Source organism: Dasypus novemcinctus, chromosome 24 (assembly GCF_030445035.2).
Source record: "Dasypus novemcinctus isolate mDasNov1 chromosome 24, mDasNov1.1.hap2, whole genome shotgun sequence".
NCBI lineage: Eukaryota > Metazoa > Chordata > Mammalia > Cingulata > Dasypodidae > Dasypus > Dasypus novemcinctus.
The window spans coordinates 49,166,935-49,187,508 of record NC_080696.1 but is presented as its reverse complement, the minus strand read 5'-3'; the positions used below and the strand labels follow the sequence as shown (position 1 = coordinate 49,187,508).

General features: G+C 41.5%; 1 protein-coding gene across 3 annotated transcripts in view; it reads left to right on the top strand.

Moving 5' to 3' along the window:
• The window catches only part of LOC101425455 (WAP four-disulfide core domain protein 10A), a 50,153-nt gene extending 33,779 nt beyond the window's left edge, over positions 1-16,374 (top strand). For 2 of the 3 annotated variants that reach the window (XR_009183317.1, XR_009183318.1), the window contains 2 exons: positions 15,527-15,574; positions 15,971-16,374. Coding sequence is in view for 1 of the 3 variants with exons in the window: in XM_023592097.3 (XP_023447865.1) it covers positions 14,980-15,070; positions 15,527-15,574; positions 15,971-16,116 (285 nt within the window). In the remaining 2 variants the exon portion in view is untranslated. Of the gene's footprint in view, positions 1-14,910; positions 15,071-15,526; positions 15,575-15,970 lie in introns of those variants that run through there. The other variant, XM_023592097.3, reaches the window with a different exon arrangement.
• Positions 16,375-20,574: the final 4,200 nt, after the last annotated feature.

Below are 20,574 nucleotides of genomic sequence, written 5' to 3'. Positions count from 1 at the left end.
ATCAGGATTTCCCAACTACCTAAGCAATACTTAAAAGTCCTTTTTTATACCTTGGCCCATGCACAGAGTTGCCTGGTAAGTGAGAGGCAGGTTTTCCCTTCCATTTTCTTGTCCATAATTGGCAGGTCTAAGCACCTGGTCTCAGGTCTTTCCAGCTGTCTGAGGTGGGCCCCCAATAGTGGAGTCTGAGACCACTCAATCAGCAGGGCATACCTTCCCCTTGTCCACCCCAGAAGGGCCCCCCATAGCTTCAGATCCCAGATGACCCCCCCAAAGCTTTTAGAAAGAAAGCTGTACCTGTAAGAGAATAAATGCTCACCTGATTGTGGAGGAGAAAAGAATTTTATTAACAATCTTACAAGTGCAGGTGTGCAACCTGAATATAATGGTCAGCATGCCAAACAACAAGAAACAACAACATTTATATCCTAATCTTAACACACAGGTCCCTCCCCTGTTGCCCATTGATTGGGTCCTTCAGAGTTTATAGCTATCCAAGAGGTCTAATTAACTATATGGTTTCCTGCTCCTTTTTACCATTCTCATTCCCTACATTCTGGTGACTTGGTAGTTGGTGCTGCTTTCAAACTTGGTGCCACTTTCAAAATTGACCCCATATTCAAATTAGGCACCACTTTTGAACTTGGCACTACCTTCAAACTTGGTGCCAAAGCCTTCAGAGCCTCCCTCTCGCCCTCCCTCAACTGCAGACTCAGGCTCAGCTAGTTCCCCAATTAGCATGTGCATGAGGCTGATTTTAGTTTCTGTTTTCCCAATCCCAGGTCACCTTCATGTGAAAGCTAAACTTAACCCTTTTTTTTACAATTAACAATGGAAAAATTACAGAAACTACCACTACAAATAATGCCTTTTTACATTTTCTCTATTCTTTCCTATTGGGATGATCAGATATTTCCTTACATCTTCTCAGTATATTTTCCATTTCTCTTAACAGCTCATTTTATTATTCCATTTCTCTACTTTTTTGAGTTGTCCCCTGGTAATCTCTTCAGCTCAGCTTTTTGACTCCCTAGTTCTTTCAGCTGTTTCTTTCTGCTCCTTATTTGTTTCATTGAGTGTTCAAATAAAAAAATGTCTGACATATACTTAGAGAAATGAAAAATAGCTCATATGATTGTTTCAAATACTTCAGCCATGAACATTCTTGCACATATACTTTGGTACATATAAGCACAATTTGGGGGAAGGAATATATCTAGGAGTGAAGTTGGTGGAGCAAAATAATGTATCTGGTCAAGTTTACTAGAAAATTCTAGTTTTCTAAGGTAGTTGTACTACATTTCTCAGGTATTTTTGTTCTCTGAACAGCAGTGTAGGATAATTCCCATTTCTCCATATCTTTATCAATATTTGGTATTGTAGTCTTTAAAAATTCAGGGGAGCAGGTGTTAGAAACTGAGGTACAGTGGCCTCTCAAGGAGAGACGTGCTGTCTCCATGCTCGTGCTGTCTCCATGACTACGCTTGCAACCTAAGGAATGCAGTGATTGGGAGTTCCCGGCAAATGGGCTGAAGCTGTTAAAGGCTGAAGGAAAAGAGGAGCTCATACCTTTTGTAATGTATAGAACACTTAGACTTTGTACCTTGAGGTAAGGTTTTTTTCTAAAATTCCTTAGACTATAGGTAATGCTAATAGTTAATATGAGTTGCTCCTTAATGTCACGTAAGCTATGTTTCTACTAGGTCTGTGCTTATTGGCACGTAGGCTGTCGTGGTCCTGCTTGTAGACACGTACACTGTGGTATATAAAGAGCCCCTTGTAATCAATAAAGTTGTCTGATGAGTCTCTACTCGCAGATCCCGTGATCCCAGCTCTCTCGTTCTTTTTTTTCTCTCGTTCTTTCTCCTTGTTTTCTTCCCCCTTTTCTCTTTCTTTCATTCCCGATACCCTTTGGGTCCATTGACTCCGACAAGCAGGGACAACCAGCAAGATGGTGGTGGAGTAAGGAGCTCCTAGAGTCAGCTCCTGCTACAGGGCAGTTAGTAAACACCCAGAGCTATCTGAGCTAGCTGAAGCACCTGTTTGGGGGCTTTAGGAGGCCAGAAGGGCATCCTGCAACATCCTTAAAGGAATGGAAGGAGGAGACTGCCTATCTGCAGAGAGGACTCATAAGTAGAGCACTCCACACCATGGAGGCTGGTGCCCATCCTCCACTGGAGGCACAAGCCACCTTGGGAGCTGTTCTTTGGCTGGAATTGAAAGCTCCACTTCCCCAAAATGGGGGAGGAAGAGATGGTTGGGCATCTTCTTTAGCTACTGATGAGTAAATTCAGTGGGCTCAAGTATAATCCTGAGAACAGCTAAAGTGTGAGCCTGTCCAAGTCAGAAAGAGGCCGGGAGCCATCATCTTACTTCCACACCTGGCAAGAAGGGAAGTGGGGTGGACTGGGAATCACAGTGCTGGTAGGGACCAGCTTCTTTCCATCCAGGTCAGATTGCAGGTCTAGCCTAAGTTCCAGTTCCACCTCCGACAGGGAAGAAGCTGCAGGTACCTGCATCAGCCTCTCCAGGAAATTGCTGGCCAAGCCACAGAGGCTGGTGATTGTCCTACTCTGGTGGCACTAGCCACCGCAGAAGCTGTTCTGTGATTGGAATTGGAAGCTCCATTTCCCAAAAACAGGGGAGGAGGAGACTGTTGGCTGCTGATTTCAGGTACTGATTGGTAGACTCAGATGGCTTAGGAATAACCCAAGGAACAGCTAGGGTGTGAATCTGTCCAAGTTGGAAGGAAAGAGGCCAGTGACTGCCATTTTGACTCCACCCCCAGCCTGAGGGGAAGCCTGGCTGACCAAATATCACAGTGATGGTAGGAACTGGTTTCTTTCACCCAGATCAGCCTGTAGACCTAACCTAGGCTTCAGCCCATCCTCTGGCAGGGAGGAGCCTGGCTAGCTCTGCACCAGCCTATCCAGGTAATGTTGGGTAACTTTGGCTCCCACAAACTGAATAATCTGAAGCCTATTGAGGCAACTGTGGTCATCTTGGATCTGCACTGCATAGATTGCTGCACACACCTGCAGCTCCATCCTGTCACCAAGCAGGGGAGAAAGGAGCATGAAGCTTCATCAGTCTCTCTGGGCAACCACAGTCAAGGTCTGCATGACTTGGATTATTCCCCAAAACTGTAACTCTGTCTCTACCTCTGGGAGAGGAGAAATTTGGGAGAAGCTTCATCAGTCCCAGGGGCAATGAGGGCAGCTTGAGCCTCCATAGCTTATAGCGCCAACTACACTCTTGGCTCCAACTGCACAACCTGCAAGGGAGAAAGGGTAGGAAGCCCTAAACTAAAGAGAAAAACTGCACCCAGAATAAATACTCTAGTAAGCCAGATGCCAAGACACCAACAGAAAATTACAGTCCACACTAAGAAACAGGAAGCTCTGACCCAGTTAAAGGAACAAGATAAGCCTCTAGATGACACAAAGGAGTTAAGACAACTGATCATAGATGTTCAAACAAACTTCCTTAGTAAATTCAATGAGATGGCTAAAGAGATTAAGGATATCGAGAAGACACTGGATGAACACAAACAAGAATTTGAAAGCATGCATAGCAGATCTTATGGGAATTAAAGGTGCAGTAAATGAAATTTAAAAAAACATTGGAATCATATAATAGCAGATTTGAGGAGGCAGAAGAAAGGATTGGTGAGCTTGAAGAAATGGCCTCTGAAAGGGAACATACAAAAGAACAGATGAAGAAAAGAGTGGAAAAAAATTGAACAAGGTCTCAGGGAACTAAATAATAGCAAAGGTGTACAAACATACATGTCATGGGTGTCCCAGAAGGAGAAGAGAAGGGAAAAGGGGCAGAAGGAATACTTGAAGAAATAACGGTGGACAATTTCCCAACCCTATTGAAGGACATATCCATGTCCAAGAAGCACACCATACACCCATCTGAAAATATCCTAATAGATCAACTCCGAGACACATACTAATCAGAATGAAAAATGCCAAAGACAAGGAGAGAATTCTGAAAACAGCAAGAGAAAAGCAATGCATAACATATAAGGGATACCCAATAAGATTAAGTGCTGATTTCTCACCAGAAACCATGGAGGCAAGAAGACAGTGGTCTAATATATTTAAGATACTACAAGAGAAAAACTTCCAGCCAAGAATCTTATATCCAGCAAGACTGTCTTTCAAAAAGGAGGGCCAGTTTAGAATATTTGCAGATAAACAGAAACTGAGAGAATTTCTAAGCAAGAGACCAGATTTTCAGGAAATACTAAAGGGTGTGCTAGAGCCTGAAAAGAAAAGACAGGAGAAAGAGTCCTGGAAGAGAGTCTAGAAATGAAGATTATATCAATAAAAGTAACTAAAAGTGTTAACAGAGTGGTGAAAATAAAATGTGACAGATAAAACTCAAATAGGAATAAACTTAATCAATGATGTGAAGCACTTGTATTCAGAAAACTGCAGCCCAATGTTAAAAGAAATAAAAAAGGCCTAAATAACTGGATGAATATTCCATGCTCATGGATTGGAAAACTAAATATCAAGTTTTAATTAGCTTTACTGTAAAAGTGTGGAAATATATAGAGTGGATGGTAACAAATAGTGAGTAATAGCTAGTTTATAAATGGGGATGTGGCTGAAAATGGTAGTTTAGGTATGATTGTTTTATAAGTTTACAACTTCTGTCATAAAATATATATTTAAAAATAATAATAGGATGGGTTGGGGGAAAAACACACCAAATGTATGAGAAGGACTATGATTAGTAGTAAGATTTTGACAATATTCTTTCATAATTTGTAACAACCATGTCACGACAATGCAAAGTGTTGGTGGAGGGTTGATGTATGGGACTCCTGTATGATGTTATGCATGTATGCTTTGTAAGCTCACAACCTTTTATTATATACTTGTTTATGTATTTTTATATATATATGGTATAAAGATAATAGTAGGGAGGGTTGGGGGTTTGGTCAGTAGTAATATTTTGACAATGCTCTTTAATCATTAGTTAAAAAGGTTTAACAATGTAAGGTGTTGGTGGCAGGTTGAGTTATGAGTGTCCTGTATGATGTTATATATGTTTGTTTTGTAAGTTCACATCTATTACTATACACTTATTGTTTATGTATGTCTGTGTGTGGGTTATATGTTTCAATAAATTAATTTAAAAAAATTCAGGGGAGCAGATGTGGTCAAGCAGTTGAGTATCTGTCTCCCACATGGGAGGTCCTGGGTTAGGTTCCCAGAGCTTCCTAAAGAAGACAAACAAAAAATGAGCAGACAAGAAAATACAATGAGGAAACAGATGAGGGAGCCATCTGTATGTGTGAGGGAGGAATTCAACCATTTTGGTGGGTGTGTACTGGTATCACATTGTGGTTTGTTTTTAATATATACTTCTTAATTTTTTAAAAGATTCTTAATTACATAAATGTTACGTAAAAAATATAGGGGATCTGGACTGACTGTGGAGTCCCATATATCCTGCTCCCTATCCCTTCCACATTTTCCCATATTAACAACATCCTACATTAGTGTGGTACATTTGTTACAATTGATGAACACATTTTGGAGCATTGCCACTAAATGTGATTATAGTTTGCATTGTAGTTTACACTCTCTCCTGTACAAGTTTGTAAATTATGATAAGATATATAATGGCCTGTATCTGTCATTGCAATGTCATTCAGGACAATTCCCAAGTTCCAAAAATGTTTCCATATTACCATTGTTTTTCCCTCCCCCTCCCCTCAGAACCCTCAGTGGCCACTGCCTCCACATCAATGATAAAAGTTCTTTAATTGCTAGAATAAAAACGTCTATAATAGAATACCAGTAAGTCTACTCTAGTCCATCATTCATTCCCCAATCCTGAGGATTCCGGGATAGTGTTACCCACTCCACCTCTAATTGAAAAGGGGGTTAGATTCCATGGGGCAAATGGATAGGACTATCTTGCTTGCAATTGCAGACTCTCTCTGTTCCTTGGGATGGTCATTGTCAATCATCTCCTTGTTAGCTATCTTGTGCGAGTCCAATGAACTGGAGAGTAGGAATTGCAACTCTTTTGAGATTCAGGGCCCAACTGGCACATGAAAAGCCAAAAGATTTAAGTCTCTTGGACATACACCTAGTAACTCTAGTACTAACTATAGGTTCAATTAGAAGTGGCAGAAGAGCCATGTGAAACCACAACTGAGTCCACTCTGTCACACTGGGTAGCATAAATTCCAAAGTAGGGCTCACTAGCAAGTTCCAAACCCCCTGTGCTGTCTGCCTTCTGTATAGTGCCTGGATGTCGACAGAGCCCTCAGGAGTCCTGCTATTTGAGGTAGTATTTACTTTGGCAGTCAATGAGATCCTGTTGAGACGTGCATAAGAGTAACCTCTGGGATGTCTTCCCAACTCATTTTAAAGTCTTACATAAACTCATTTGTCTTTACCCTTTTCCCCTTTTGGTCAGGGTCTTTTTCCAGTTGCATTGCTAGTTGGCACTTGGTAGTAATCCCTCAATGCCAGGGAGGCTTGTCCCTAGGAGTTAATTTCCATGCTGGACAGAGTTGCAACTCCTACTCTCCAGTTTGTTGGACTTACCCAGGTCAGCTAACAGGCAGGTGAACATGGTCTACCACCACACCAGAGAACCAAGAGTGCCTACAATTGCAAGCAGGAGAATCGCATCCATCAACCATGTGGGTCTAAGCCCCCTCTCGATATAGAAGTGGGGTGGACATCACCATCCCTGGGTCCACAGGATGGAGGAATAAAATATGGATTAGAGTAGACTTACTCTACTTATTCTACTATAAAACTATTGTGACTAGTAATGGAAGAAACTATAGCATTGATTTGGATAAAGTGGCCATGGTAGTTGCTGAGGGCAGGGAGAGGGAAGAAGAGATGTGATATGGGGGCATTTTCGGGACTTGGAGTTGTCCTAAATGATACTGCAGGGACAGATGCAGGACATTATATACCCTGCCATAACCCACTGAATATAATGGGGGAGAGTGTAAACTACAATGTAAACTATAATCCTTGCAGAGCAGCAGTGCTCCAAAATGTATTCACCAAATGCAATGAATGTGCCACAATGATGAAAGAGGTTGTTGATGTGTGGGAGGAGTGGGGTATGTGGGAACTGTTTATATTTTTTAATGTAACATTTTTTGTGATCTATATATCTTCAAAAAAATACAATAAAAAATGTGATTAGGAAGTAGGAAAAAAATCCCATGCTGGAGAAGGTAATGCATTTATATGCTGAGTTTGTCTTAGAGGGAGGCCACCTTTGAGCAACAAGGAGGCTCTCAGGAGGTACCTGTTTGGCACCCTATAATAGGGTGCCTAAGCTAAGTTTCAATTTCAAAAGTAAAGGTTCATAAGTACAGTCATTCATATCAAGGGCCCGTCAATGATCCCTCCTCCTTCACTGGTCACTGCCCCTGTGCTTGGGGGACTCTTGTTGTCCTATTAGAGAATGAGGCAGAGCTCCCCAGCATGGGAATTCAATATTCTTTCAGTTATTGTGTGAATCTCCACCCACTGTGACAATACCCCAAGAACTCTTGAACATATTCATATGCCTTATAGGTATGCCCCAGGTGAACTGCATCTCATACATCTCCCATCACTGACACCACTCTGCACCATTGATCCTCTCCTGCCACAGTGGTAACCCTTCTGTAATCCAAAACTTCTCAAAATAACTAAATAAAATTAATAAGAAAATGAAATAATAATACTTTAAAAAATAACAGCTAAAGTACAAAGAATTTAAAAAATATTTGAAATAATAAAAATAATTTAAAAATTCAAAATTAAAATTTTTGACATTATATCTTTCATCACTGTAAGATCTGTTGTCTTGCATATACAGTGACATTTTCTTCCATTTCTTCCCCCAATGTCTTTTTTTTTTCACTTTTGTTTTCAAAGAAGATTTAGGTCACAGATAAGTCATGTACATAATATAGGGGATTCCCATATACCCAACAACCTCTCCCTTTTCCCTTCCCTTATTAATATTTTAGATGTAGATGGTACATTTGTTATAACTGATGTACTAATATTGAAACATTACTGCTAACGATGGTCAATGATTTACATTATGGCTTACATTTTGAACCTCATACTTCTATAAATTTTGATGAAAGCAGAGGTCCCATTTATCCATGTTTTTTTCTTTACACATGCTTTCAGTGTAAGGTTTAAGAATGCACCTCCTACCACCAGGTCTTGAGATGTTTTCATACATTTTCTTCCAGAACTGTATGGTTCTTGCTTTTATATTTAGGTTTTTGATGCATTTTTTTCCTTCTTTTTAAATGTAAGCATTGAGGGTCATAAATTTCCCTCTCAATAGTGCCCTTGCCATCCCATAGGTTTTATTTTATTTTATTTTTTATTAAGATTTATTTTATTTCTCTCCCCTTCCCCCCTCTGCCCCCCCTCGTTTGCTCTTTGTGTCCATTCACTGTGTGTTCTTCTGTGGCCGCTTGCATTATCCTGTGGCACTGGGAAACTGTATTTCTTTTTTGTAGCGTCATCTTGATACGTCCGCTCTCTGTGCAGCACCACTCCTGGGCAGGCTGTGCTTTTTTCACTCTGGTCGGCTCTCCTTATAGGGCACACTTCTTGCACGTGGGGCACCCCTATGCGGGGGTGTCCCTGCATGACATGGCACTCCTTGTGCGGCAGGACTGTGCATGGGCCAGCTTACCCCACAGGTCAGGAGGCCCTGGGGATCAAACCCTGGACCCTCCATATGGTAGATGGATGCTCTATCAGTTGAGCCATGTCTGCTTCCTGTCCCATAGGTTTTAATATGTTGTATTCTAATTTTCATTCATCTCAAGATATTTACTGAATTCTTTCATAATTTCTTCTTTGATCCATTGATTCTTTAAGAGTGTTGTTTAATCTCCATATATTTCTGATTTTTTTCCATTTCCCATCCATTATTGATTTCCAGCTTCAATCTGTTATGATCAGAGAAAGTGTGTTGCATAATTTCAATCTTTTAAAATTTATTGAGACCTGTCTTGTGACGCAACATATGATCTTTCCTGAAGAAGAATACATGAGCACTTGAAAAGAATGTGTATCATCCTGCTTTGGGGTACAAAACTTTAAAAATTTCTGTTTTTTCTAGTTCATTTATCATATTATTAAAGCTCTGTGTTTCTTCATTTATCCTCTGTCCAGATTTTCTATTCAATACTAAGAGTGGTGTATTGAAGTCTCCAACTATTATTGTAGAGACATCTCCCTTTAGTTTTGCCAGTGTGTGCCTCATTTATCCTGGGGAGCCCAGGTTAGGTGCATAAACATTTATTATAGTTCTTTCTTCTTGGTGAATGACTCCTTTTATTAATATATAATGACCTTCTAGATCCCTTGAATCAGTTTTGTATTTAAAATTTATTTTTTCTGATATTAGTATTGCTTCTTCAGCTGTTATTTGGTTTTTGTTTGTCTGTGAAGACTTTAAACTTACCCTTATTTTTGAAGGACAGTTTTGCCAGATACAGAACTCTTGGCTGGTGGGTTTTCTCTTTTATTACTTAAATACATCATACCATTTTTGTTTCCATGGTTTCTAACCAGAGGTCAGCACTTAATCATATTAAGGTTCTTATGTATGTGAGGCTTTCTTTTTCTCTTGCTGCTTTCAGAATCTCTTTATCTCTTAGAGTTGACATTCTGAATAGTAATTGTCTCAGAGTAGATCTATTGGGATTTATTCTGTTTGGGACGCATTGTCCTTCTTGGATATTGATATTTATATCTTTCATAATGGTTTTCATAATGGTTGGAAAGTTTTTGGTCATTATATCCTTAAAATCTTTCTGCCCCTTTCCCTTCTTCTTCTGGGACACTGATAATGCATATCTTTGTGCATTTCATGCTGTCATTCAATTTCCTGAGACCCATTTTTTCCATTTTTTTCTCTTTCTGTTCTGTCTTTTCCAGTTCAGATGTTCTGTCCTCAATAACACTAATTCTGTTTTTGAGCAATGTAAATCTGCTGTTATGTGCCGCTACTGTATTTTTTATCTCATCCATTATGTCTTTCATTCCCATAACTCTGTTACTTTTCTTTGCAGGCTTCAAATTGTTCTTTATGCTCACCCAGTGTCTTCCTAATACTCTTTATCTTTTTGGTCATATTTTCTTTCAGTTCTTTGAATTGATTTAGGAGGTGTATATGATTATCATTGATTAGTTGTCTTAAATACTGTATCTCTTACAATATTTGGTTTCTTCCTTTGGTTGGGCCATCTCATCCCATTTCCTAGTATGGCTTGTAATTTTTTGCTGATGTCTAGGCATCTGAATAGGAAGAAGGTGCTCAAACATTTGAGCTATATCTACTCCCCTCCTGCAGGTTTCTTGGGCTATGTTCACTTTTTTTTTCCTTCTACTTGTCAGCCTGAATCCTTCAAATTGTCTTGTTTTTTAGTTTACTGATTATATCTTCTGCCACCTCCAATCTGCTGTTGAAACTCTCTAGAGAAATTTTCATTTCAGTTATTGTGGTCTTCAACTCCAATATTTGCTTGGTTCCTTTAAAAATTTTCTTTCTCTTTATAATTGTTTTTTTTATATCCTTTAGTTTTTTCTCCATGTTTTCCTTTATCTCCTTGAGTATATTGAGCATATAGAGGATCTTTGTCCAGTATGTCCAAAGTCTGGTCCTCTTCATTGACAGTTTCTGAATTTTTATCTTGTTCCTTTGGATAGGTCATCATTTCTTGTCATCCTACAAATTAGCTGCACCTGCCACCAATAACACTAGTGTAATGGGATCTGCCAGATTATGTAGCTCAAGTGGTAGTGCCGTTTTTACCATGGACTGAACCTGTTAGAATTCTCTTATGCTGTGGGTCCCACTCAAATCTATCAGTCTTCTGAATGACCCAATAAGTGCTTTAGAATGCTATTCTATCTATAATATATGCTGCCCTCTCAATCACTTACCAAAATAAGCCCAGAAATATAATAGGGTTAAATGAGGTGAAATAATTCAACAATAAAAATTGTAAATAACAAAAATGTATGTTTATCAAACCTGTGAATAAGGGAAACATTTTACTATGTTACTGGTAAAATGCTAATATGTATTGAGCATTAACTTTGTGTTCTACACCAAGCTGAAAGATACATGGTGACTACTGCTTCCCCTTAAGGTTTCATATTAAAAGGATCAATCTTTCACAAAATCTTTACTGATTCCTCCCAGATGGGGTCAGTAGATTCTCTGTTGGATTTCCACAGCACCATGTTCTCTTCCTTCAGTATCCTCACCACATTGCCTTACATTTATTTGATTTTCTGCTCTCCTGCTAGATTATGACTTCAACAGAGTCAGGAATAGTATCTGACATGCTACAGCACATAGCGCCCAGTGCAGTGCTCTGTACATATGAATTCATCAAGCATTAATTCAACAAATGCTCTCATTTGAGCCTTTAATTTCTCTGTGAGTCAGATAGAGATATAGCTTGCTGGGAACCGCAGAAGGAGTTCATTAAAGAAATGAATCAGCACTCTAAATCTCTTCTATACCAAGAAAGGTCCCCATTAAGTCAGACTCTAGGGCAAATGTTAATGGCTAGGGAAGGAAGAAAAGCTTCCTTTGGGCTGGATTTTGAGTGCCACAGAGCAGTGGATCCAAATCATAGGTACTATAAAAGAGAAAAATTTCCTCCTGTCTAAAATTTGTGTTAAGATAAACAAAACTTCTATATGAAGAGTCCCCATATGCCTGAAATGCAAAATAAATTTTATGTATTGCTCACACAATAATTCAGGATGGGTATTCTGTATAGATGGGTGACTTATCTTCTATGTGGTCATTCAGGATCCCAGGCTCCTTCTGACTTTTTATTCCACCATACTCTGGACTTGGTTGGGGGTTGGGGGGAAAGAATACAAAGAAGGCTTACTATCTTCTAAAGTCTTGCACAAGAAGATGTACAATATTTTTTATGTCGTTCTCTTGCTGGAAACTTTACATTGCCACACTAGCTGCAGGGTGGTTGGATTGGGAAAATGCAGCTCCTCTTTGAGCAGCTGTTTCTCATCTGTAACTCTTCTTAACTAGAGTCAGTTTTCTTTAATATGTGCATGAAAAGAAACACTTGGGATAGGTCAAACAGCATTCTCCCAACTAAAAGTGCAAAGATCAGATGTTTTCAAAAGAAATAACACTTACATTCTGAGGGAGATCGCATTAGTGGCTGAGGAGCTTGGAGAATCAGAACAGGGTCAAATCTTTACCACCATCTTCTTCCCAGCATCTCTTCCATTTATAGTCCAGCACTCCAAGTTTGCCCCCTCTTTCTGCTCTTAGGGGAGAATAAATTTCTTTACTTCTAAGAGCCCGTTTCATCTATTTGTTTATGGTCAAGGGCCACTTCCTCCGGAGAACCTGCCCTGATCATCTGGCTGACAAGCCCCTGCCCACGCCTGAGCTCTAAAATACTGACCATGTGCTTCATTACACACACACACAGATACTATGATGTTGCCATATATTTTCTTCTAATGTTGTAAGGTTGTGTTGTTGTTGTCTGTATCCATATAGTTTCCATTCCTGATCTCTCCATGAGTGCTTGTCACTGGTTATTATGCAGTTATTTACGTTTTAAAAGATATAGGTCTCCAAAGAAAGAACAGCTAATGATGGAAATTTAGGCATTACTTAGAAAGACTATTTGGATATGATGCCCAGTATGGTTCCCCTCAAGTTGTAGGGTAAAGACTATGTGTGTTTGGGTAAAACTGTCCCACCTAGAAAATGTTGAAATGGAAGAGTTGGTGGCACTTTTCCCAGATGAGAAAGAAGGACAGATGGAGGGGATGGAAGGGAGCAACAAGCCAGTAAGAGGTAGAGACCGTAGAGAGGATGAAATAATTCAAATTGAAGGAAGAGGTAAAGTAATTGACTCACAGCCTCATGGAGATGGGAAAAGGTCCCAGATTAAGAACTCACCACCTCACCCCACAAAACCAAAAGAACTTTGCCATGTTTCAGGACAGCTAGTTCATATCAATGATTGGACTGGCTGATTTCTAGTTCTGACTTCTAGTCCAGGCTCTGCCACCAAATAACAGAGTCAGTAGATCAGCTTGGATGAGCATGCAAGTGTCCTGACTCCCAGCCCAGACAGTTTTTTTCTCACTTCCAGGATCCCTATTCCAGTGGCTGGGTCTTAACACCACACTAAATGAGGGAGGGGAAAGCAGGTAAGAAAGTATGTTCAATGTCAAAAAGTAGTTTTTAACACATGATCCTACATGTAGGCTGAGATATTCTGCTGGTCTGAGTTGACCCTTTTATCCAAGGTTTCTTTCTAGTTGCATCATCAGTTAGTGATTGCCTTTTTGACCTTGAATAAAAGGGGGAAATGGCAAAGACAAATGAGTTTATATGGCTAAGAGTCTTCAAAAAAGAGTTGGGAGATCATCAGAGAGGTCGTTCTTATGCACGCCTCAGGAGAACCCCAGAGACAGCTAAAGTAGATACAACCCCAGGTACTGGTTCTCCTGAGGGCTACGGAGACCCACAGGTTCTATGGTCATAACAGATGGAGTTCAGTGCCATGTCAGTGGGCCCTTCTTTGGAAATTGTGTTACTGAATGTGATGGAGTTGGACTCAGATGTGACCTTTCTCACATTGCCTCTTCTGTCACTTTTACTGAACCTGTGGTTGGTGCTAGGGTTGGTGTATACTCAGGAGATGTGAATCTCGGGATTGCCCATGTGCCAGCTGGGCCCTGAGCCTCAGCAGAGTTGCAACTCCTTCTCTCTGGTTCATTGGGCTTACCCATGTCACTAACAGGGGAGGTGAAGATGGTCAGTCACCACACCAGGGAACTGAGAGTGCCTACAAGTCCAAGCAGGAGAATTGTATCCCTCAGCCATGTGGAATCTAGGCCCCCCTCTCGATATAGAGGTGGAGTGGACATCACTATCCCAGGGCCCATAGGATGGAGGAATAAAATATGGATTAGAATGGACTTACTTATATTCTACTATGGAATTATTGTGACTATTAATGGAAGAAACTGTAGTGTTGATGTGGAGAAAGTGGCCATGGTAGTTGCTGAGGGCAGGGAGAGGGAAGAAGAGATGTGACGTGGAGGCATTTTCGGGACTTGGAGTTGTCCCTAAATGATATTGCAGGGACAGATGCAGGACATTATATACCCTGCCATAACCCACTGAATATACTGGGGGAGAGTGTAAACTACAATGTAAACTATTATCCATGTGGTGCAGCAGGGCTCCAAAATGTAGTCACCAAATGCAATGAATGTGCCACAATGATGAAAGAGGTTGTTGATGTGGGAGGAGTGGGGGTGAGGGGGAGTGGGGGCTATATAAGGACCTTTTATATTTTTTGAATGTAACATTTTTTGTGTATCTTCTATGTATCTTCAGAAAAATACAATAAAAAATTGATGGGGGTGAAGGGATGGGGTATATGGGAATCTCTTATTTTTTAATATAATGTTTTGTGTGATCTATTAGCTTTAAAAAAAGATAATTAAAAAAAGTGTTAGCCATTGAAAACAGAAGAAAACAAAGGATCACTAATACCAAATGTGCTATGAAACTAGAGAGAGAACCAGTGCTCTCTTTTCTTTGTCCTGTGAACTCTTTTGTAATTAGAAAATGGAGGGAAACGATATCTTTCAGGAAAGGAAAATGCCATTAGCAAAGGGAAAGATCTGTTAAGGCAGAGGAGGGGTTTTCCCTTGTAGAAGCCCAAGTCCCACCTAGCAAAGGACAGGGGAAGGGGCAGGCAAAGAGCAGGAAACAGGAACTCCTTGCTCTGCCCTCGCTCGGCCAGCTGAGGCAGTGAAGAAGCCGGGGTATCCTTTCTCCTTTTCCTTTCCTTCCCTCTCCACGCCCAGCTGCTCCAGGAAAGCCCTGTGACTTCCTGGCCACATTTAGAAGCTGACTGCTCTGGCCCGAGTCATGGCGTCCCGGGCTCTGCTGCCCATCCTGCTCCTGTGTGTGCTGCTGCTGCAGGCCCAGGGAGGGCCCCGTGACCGCAGGAGAGCGCAGAGTAGGTGATGGTAGAGAGAGGCCTGGGAGGGGCAGGAGGGCTGTGCCCAGTCTGAAGGGGACCTGGCAGTTGGAGCTCTGACCCCTGGCATGTGGAGCTCAGACCCCAGCGCTGTGAAGACTCGGGGTCCTCCCAGCCATGGCCCTCCAGCCCCTTCACCCGGCCCTGGGAACATGAGGATGGGACAGCCTGAATCTTTTTATTCTCCTTCCAAAAATCCAGTGACAAATGGGCCACAGGCTAGCAAAGAGTGCCCTAGAGCTCAGAAGCAGAAGGGGAAAGAGTTATTAGTTTTTATGCCTATCTGGTGAAGAATAAACATAGTCAAAAGTGGGGATAAGTGAAGAAGGGAAGGATGTGGCCAAGGAAAATTTGGGATGTAGAGGGCCAAGATAAAGTTATCATCAGAGGGTGGTGGGGGGAGGAGAACTAATGAAAATAACATTTTCTGGGCAGGAATACTGAAGACACTGCCTGTGATGAGTGGACGCAAAAGTGACAGCGGTAAGTTCCATTCCCTCTTTGGACCTTTGCAAATCCTGTAGGGTGGGAGAGGGCTACTGGAAGGTCTCTCAGACGTTGCTGAGTTTTCAGGGTTAGAGTGGGCTTCAGGAAGACTGAGACTATAGAGAGACAGGGTCCTAGCTGCAGGTGTGTACGGAGGGTCCCAGAGACCAAGGCAGTGGGAGGTCTAGTGAGGGCTGGAGGGTGGTGGTAGTGCTGGGTTTAAGGAATTACCAATCAGCAGGATTTGGTGAAGGGCACAAAGGGAGCTTCCTGAAGAGTCCAGGAAGGTCTTGAGTGGGATCTGGGATCTGGGGTGCTGGAGGAAGATGTCAAACTTGAACACGGTACTTTAGTGTCCTGATTCCATTCATCCTGTCCCCTGCCCTGTTTCAGAACAGCAAGCCATAGAAGATAAGGTCTGTAAGAAGAGGATTAGTTTATACATGTGCAAACGCCAGTGTACAGCCGATGGAGATTGTCAAGCAAATAACATATGCTGCGCTGCCTACTGCGGGAATGTTTGCATGAGCGTCCTGTGAGTGGATGAGTGGTGAGAGGAAAGTGGACAGGGCTGGGCCTCCTGGCTCCCTCCTGCCCTCTATGCAGAGGCCATGGCCTACGACTGAAGCATGAGAACTACAAATCTGGCCCAAGAATGATGCCCTCCTCGTTGCCTGCATAACCTGTCTCTGTCAAATAAATGCAGAGACCCTGCCCCTTTTGCTCCCACTCCTTGTGCTCCTTGCCAACCCGGTCACAGCACCCTCAGCTGACCCTTCTCGCGCCCAGGTCCCCGTTCTCCCACTCCTGGTCATGCTTCCCTGCCCTCCCTTTTGGCCCATGCTCCCTGCCAGGCCCCAGGAGGCTCAACTACCTTGTTTTTCTGCTCAGTGAACCAGCACTCCCAGGGAAAACCTGCTCATGTGTGGCATTTCCAAACGCTGAGGAGAACAGTCCCAACCCTGGGGCAAGAAGGGCCAGATTCAGCATGATATGTGTGGAGGCAAAACCTGGGGTGCAGAGTGGGTGTCCCCAAGTGTTGCTTTCCTGTCCATGGCCTCAGTCTCACCCACTCTGTCTCCTTGTCTCCACATGAGCTACAGATTACTATCCTTTTACAACGAGGAAAATGCCCAAGACCAAAAGAGAGAGGACATGATGCAGCTTAAGGGGGTGCTGCCTCTGGACTCTTTCCGTCTGCACACTTCATCTCCATTATGGCTAGACCACAGACATGCAGATGAGTGCCTTCACTACCCCCACACATCTCCATCATCGTCCAGTGTGGCTACGCCTACCACAGGGTGTGACCCGACCCCGTGCCCTCCATTGGCCGAGCAGTCTCTAGTTCCCGATCCTCTTCCCTGTGGTCTCATACTCTTTCCTTTTAATCTGTGGGGTGGGGGAACAGGTGGTCCATGCTGATACTGCTAAGGTTTAATGAGTCCAGGATGGCTATGGGTTTTGCCCATGGTCCCATGTTGAGTCAGCAGGAGTTCATTACTGGGCCACAGACTCCGTCTCACTTCTCTGAAGTGCTCCTGGACTTAGGCAGGCAGACCATGCCTGTAGGCTCTGGTCCAGAGCTTCCTGCTGGGCCATACATGAAGGAGGCATCACAGGAGGAAACCTGCCTCCATCAGGTCGGACTCTCTGACCCCGTCAGAAGTATCACCGAGCTCTGGCTATTGTGGTTCTCCTCTACCTCTGCCAAGAGCTTCCCTTGGACAAGTGGGTCTTAGGAATGAGTTCATGATCAACTACTAACACCAACATCATTGGAGGTAAGTGGGAGTAACACCATGGTCTCTAAGAGATATTATTTGGTGTTTTGTTTTCCAAATGCTCACTCTCCCAACCATCTTCCCAGGCCATGCCCCAAACAACCTGGTAGAGAATATTAAGAGAGGCAAAGTGACTAGCTAGGGGTCATGGAGGCAATGATCTCCCAGCCCCCAGTCCTGTGCTTTCTACAACGTGGCACACCCTGAGTTTAGGCCAATCTGTTTCCTGTCACTGGCATGAGCACCACATGCATTTAATTGGAGAAGTTGCTCTGCTCCCTTTTCATGCTCTGGTGCCATGTCCCTTGTTCCAGAGAGCTCTCTGGATCCCCACCTTACCCCAGGGAACTCAGAGGCTGCACCCAGAATACCATGCTGGAAGGAGTCAGTTTATACTCTGGGCTCTATGGGAACATATGTGCCCCCTTCTTAGTTTGTTTAGGGGAGCAGGGAACCCTAGAAGATCCTGCATCTCACTGAGACAGAGGAAGAAGCAAATTCAAATTCTCTCAAGACCTGGACTCTCCCAAATACCAGGGCACAGACATCAGAGAGTCACAGAAGTGCCTGTCTATTGGAAATCAAACAAATAGCCTCATGGCTGCTACTGCCTTTGCATTCTTTCCTTCTCATCCAATACCTCAGACATGCTTCTTCTCTATGTCAATGAAGTGGGGAGACCTCTAGAAGGATTCTCATCACCTTATGCACCACTGTGCTGATCAACCCCTGCCTTCCTTCTGTGCTTGGGCTCCTTCATCTCTCAAGATGGGCCCATATTGTTGCCTTCACTAGCAAGGTGTGTCCCATCCCCACCTCTGGTAGCATTCTACATCATTCCAAACCCAGATGCCTCATACAGGAAGTATAATAAATTATTTGTATATTGCAAGTGTTGGGATTAGTGCCTCAATGCATATTTACCACCAAGAGATGCCCATTGGCCCAAGTATAGTTGCAATGGACATATTTGAAGGATTCAAGGGAAGTCTTCTACCCAGAGGAGGTTGTTTTTATGTCTGAAATTTACCATTAATATTGCATTCTTTGTGATTATACCCATCTGTAAATTTTGCATCCAGAGTCTTAGCCGGTGAAGATTATTAATGAGATATAGTAAATAGGTGGAAGTATTAAATTATAAGACCACAAATTTCTGGTTTCCAAGGTCATTCTGGGTCTTTTATTTTGCTATGCATATGGTTGTCCTTTTCAAATGTTGAATCAGGTTTTGTTTCACTTACAGAAGTTTTCTTGATTGTAGTTTATTAGTTACATTTGTTTTTTATAAGGAGCCCAATGATGTGTATTTACATTTTTTTTCTTTGCCCATTCTTTTTACAAATCTTTTTCTTTCTTACTGTTTTATCACTTGTATTTTTGGTCTCTTAGATGTTTTATTCCTTTTCTCAATGCCTTTTATGTTTTAGTTAAATTTATTCTGTCTTGGTCATCTGGTAAGTTAATCTCTATTTTTAAGGTGACTTTAACCTCTTTTTAAAATTTTTAAAATATTATGTCAACTCTCTTTTTCTGTGGTGTTTGTCTATTTATATGTTGAGTTTTTTTTTTAAGCCTAAGGAATTTCTTTTTAATAAAAAATTTCCACACTGGTTCCTTTAAAACATTATGCATCTTATTCTAATAGTGCTACTGTGCTCACACTAATATAATTAATTTCAGTGCTAATTTATAAACATCAAAAGCTTTGGGAAGCAGACTTGACCCAATGGATAGGGCGTCCATCTACCACATGGGAGGTTCGTGGTTCAAACCCCGGGGCCTCCTTGACCCGTGTGGAGCTGGCCCATGTGCAGTGCTGATGTGTGCAAGGAGTGCTGTGCCATACAGGGGTGTCTCCTGCATAGGGGAGCCCCACGCGCAGGGAGTGCGCCGGATAAGTAGAGCCGCCCAGCACAAAAGAAAGTGCAGCCTGCCCAGGAATGGTGCCGCACACACGGAGAGCTGACACAACGAGATGACACAACAGAAAGAAACACAGATTCCTGGTGCCGTTGATAAGGATAGCAGCTGTCACGGAAGAACACAGCGAATAGACACAGAGAGCAGACAATGGGAGGGGGGGAGATAAATAAATAAATAAATCTTAAAAAAACAACAACTAAGCTTTGACCATAGCTTCCTATTTATATACTATTCATAAAAACATGAAAAAGCCAGTTATATTAAAAAAATATGTTAATTGAAAAGTGAAAGCTCTGTGAATGTGCCTAAGAAAAAGCATGGCAACACAGAGGTTATGTTAAAATTATTCACTTGGGGATCAGATGTAGCTCGAGTGTTGAGTACCTGCTTCCCATATACGCGGTCCTGGGTTCAATCCCCAGTACATCCTTAAAAATAAAAAGTATTTACCTAATATATCTAAAATTCTTGAATTACCTAAGTTTTAGGTAATTATATTCTAATAACATTTTTCATTTTGTTACTACAGACAAATATCTTCATTATGGAAATGTTTTACTTCAACATGAGAACTTAATTCTTGCAGAGACACATTCATCAATGACACATTCACCAGTAACACATTTCTATTTGTAATATCCCTAAATCAAGGAACTTCAAAGCTAAAATTATCAAGTGCTGGGAGGCACAAAAATAACATCATTAAAACAGGGTATGAAAATTAACTTTTTTAAAAATTTAAAGTAAAACTTGGTTACTGTTATCTAGGAAATAGTATTTTAAGACTATGCTTATCTCCAGATTAGCAACCACATTTTTTATACTTCAGATGCAAGAAAATGCAATTAATTTTAGCATTTCAGATATGGGTATATTTATCAAGATCTGAAACCTTCTGGAAGGCTTGAAATGTACCAAATTGAATGTAATATAAAGCGCTTTCAAATGATAGAAATCATTATGTCCAATTAAGTTCAGTTACATTTAAAACAAATATGATAAGGTGTGAAATTCAATTAGGAAATACCAGCTTGATTTTCCAATATGAAAATTTTTTTTTGAGCAAGAAAGTAAAGAGCTTATTAAGAAACAAGAAAATGATAAAAGTACATGGTCTGAGGCATGGAGCACGGGTGTGCTGCAGTGAGAGATGCTTATTTGAATTTTTAATTTAAGCCCTGAATGCAGTTCTACATAGAATATCATGTTCCTTTTTATTTTATATGATGTTGGCATTTGTTCTTCCATTTCTATGCACTATTTTAATTAAAAACAGACATTGTTAAT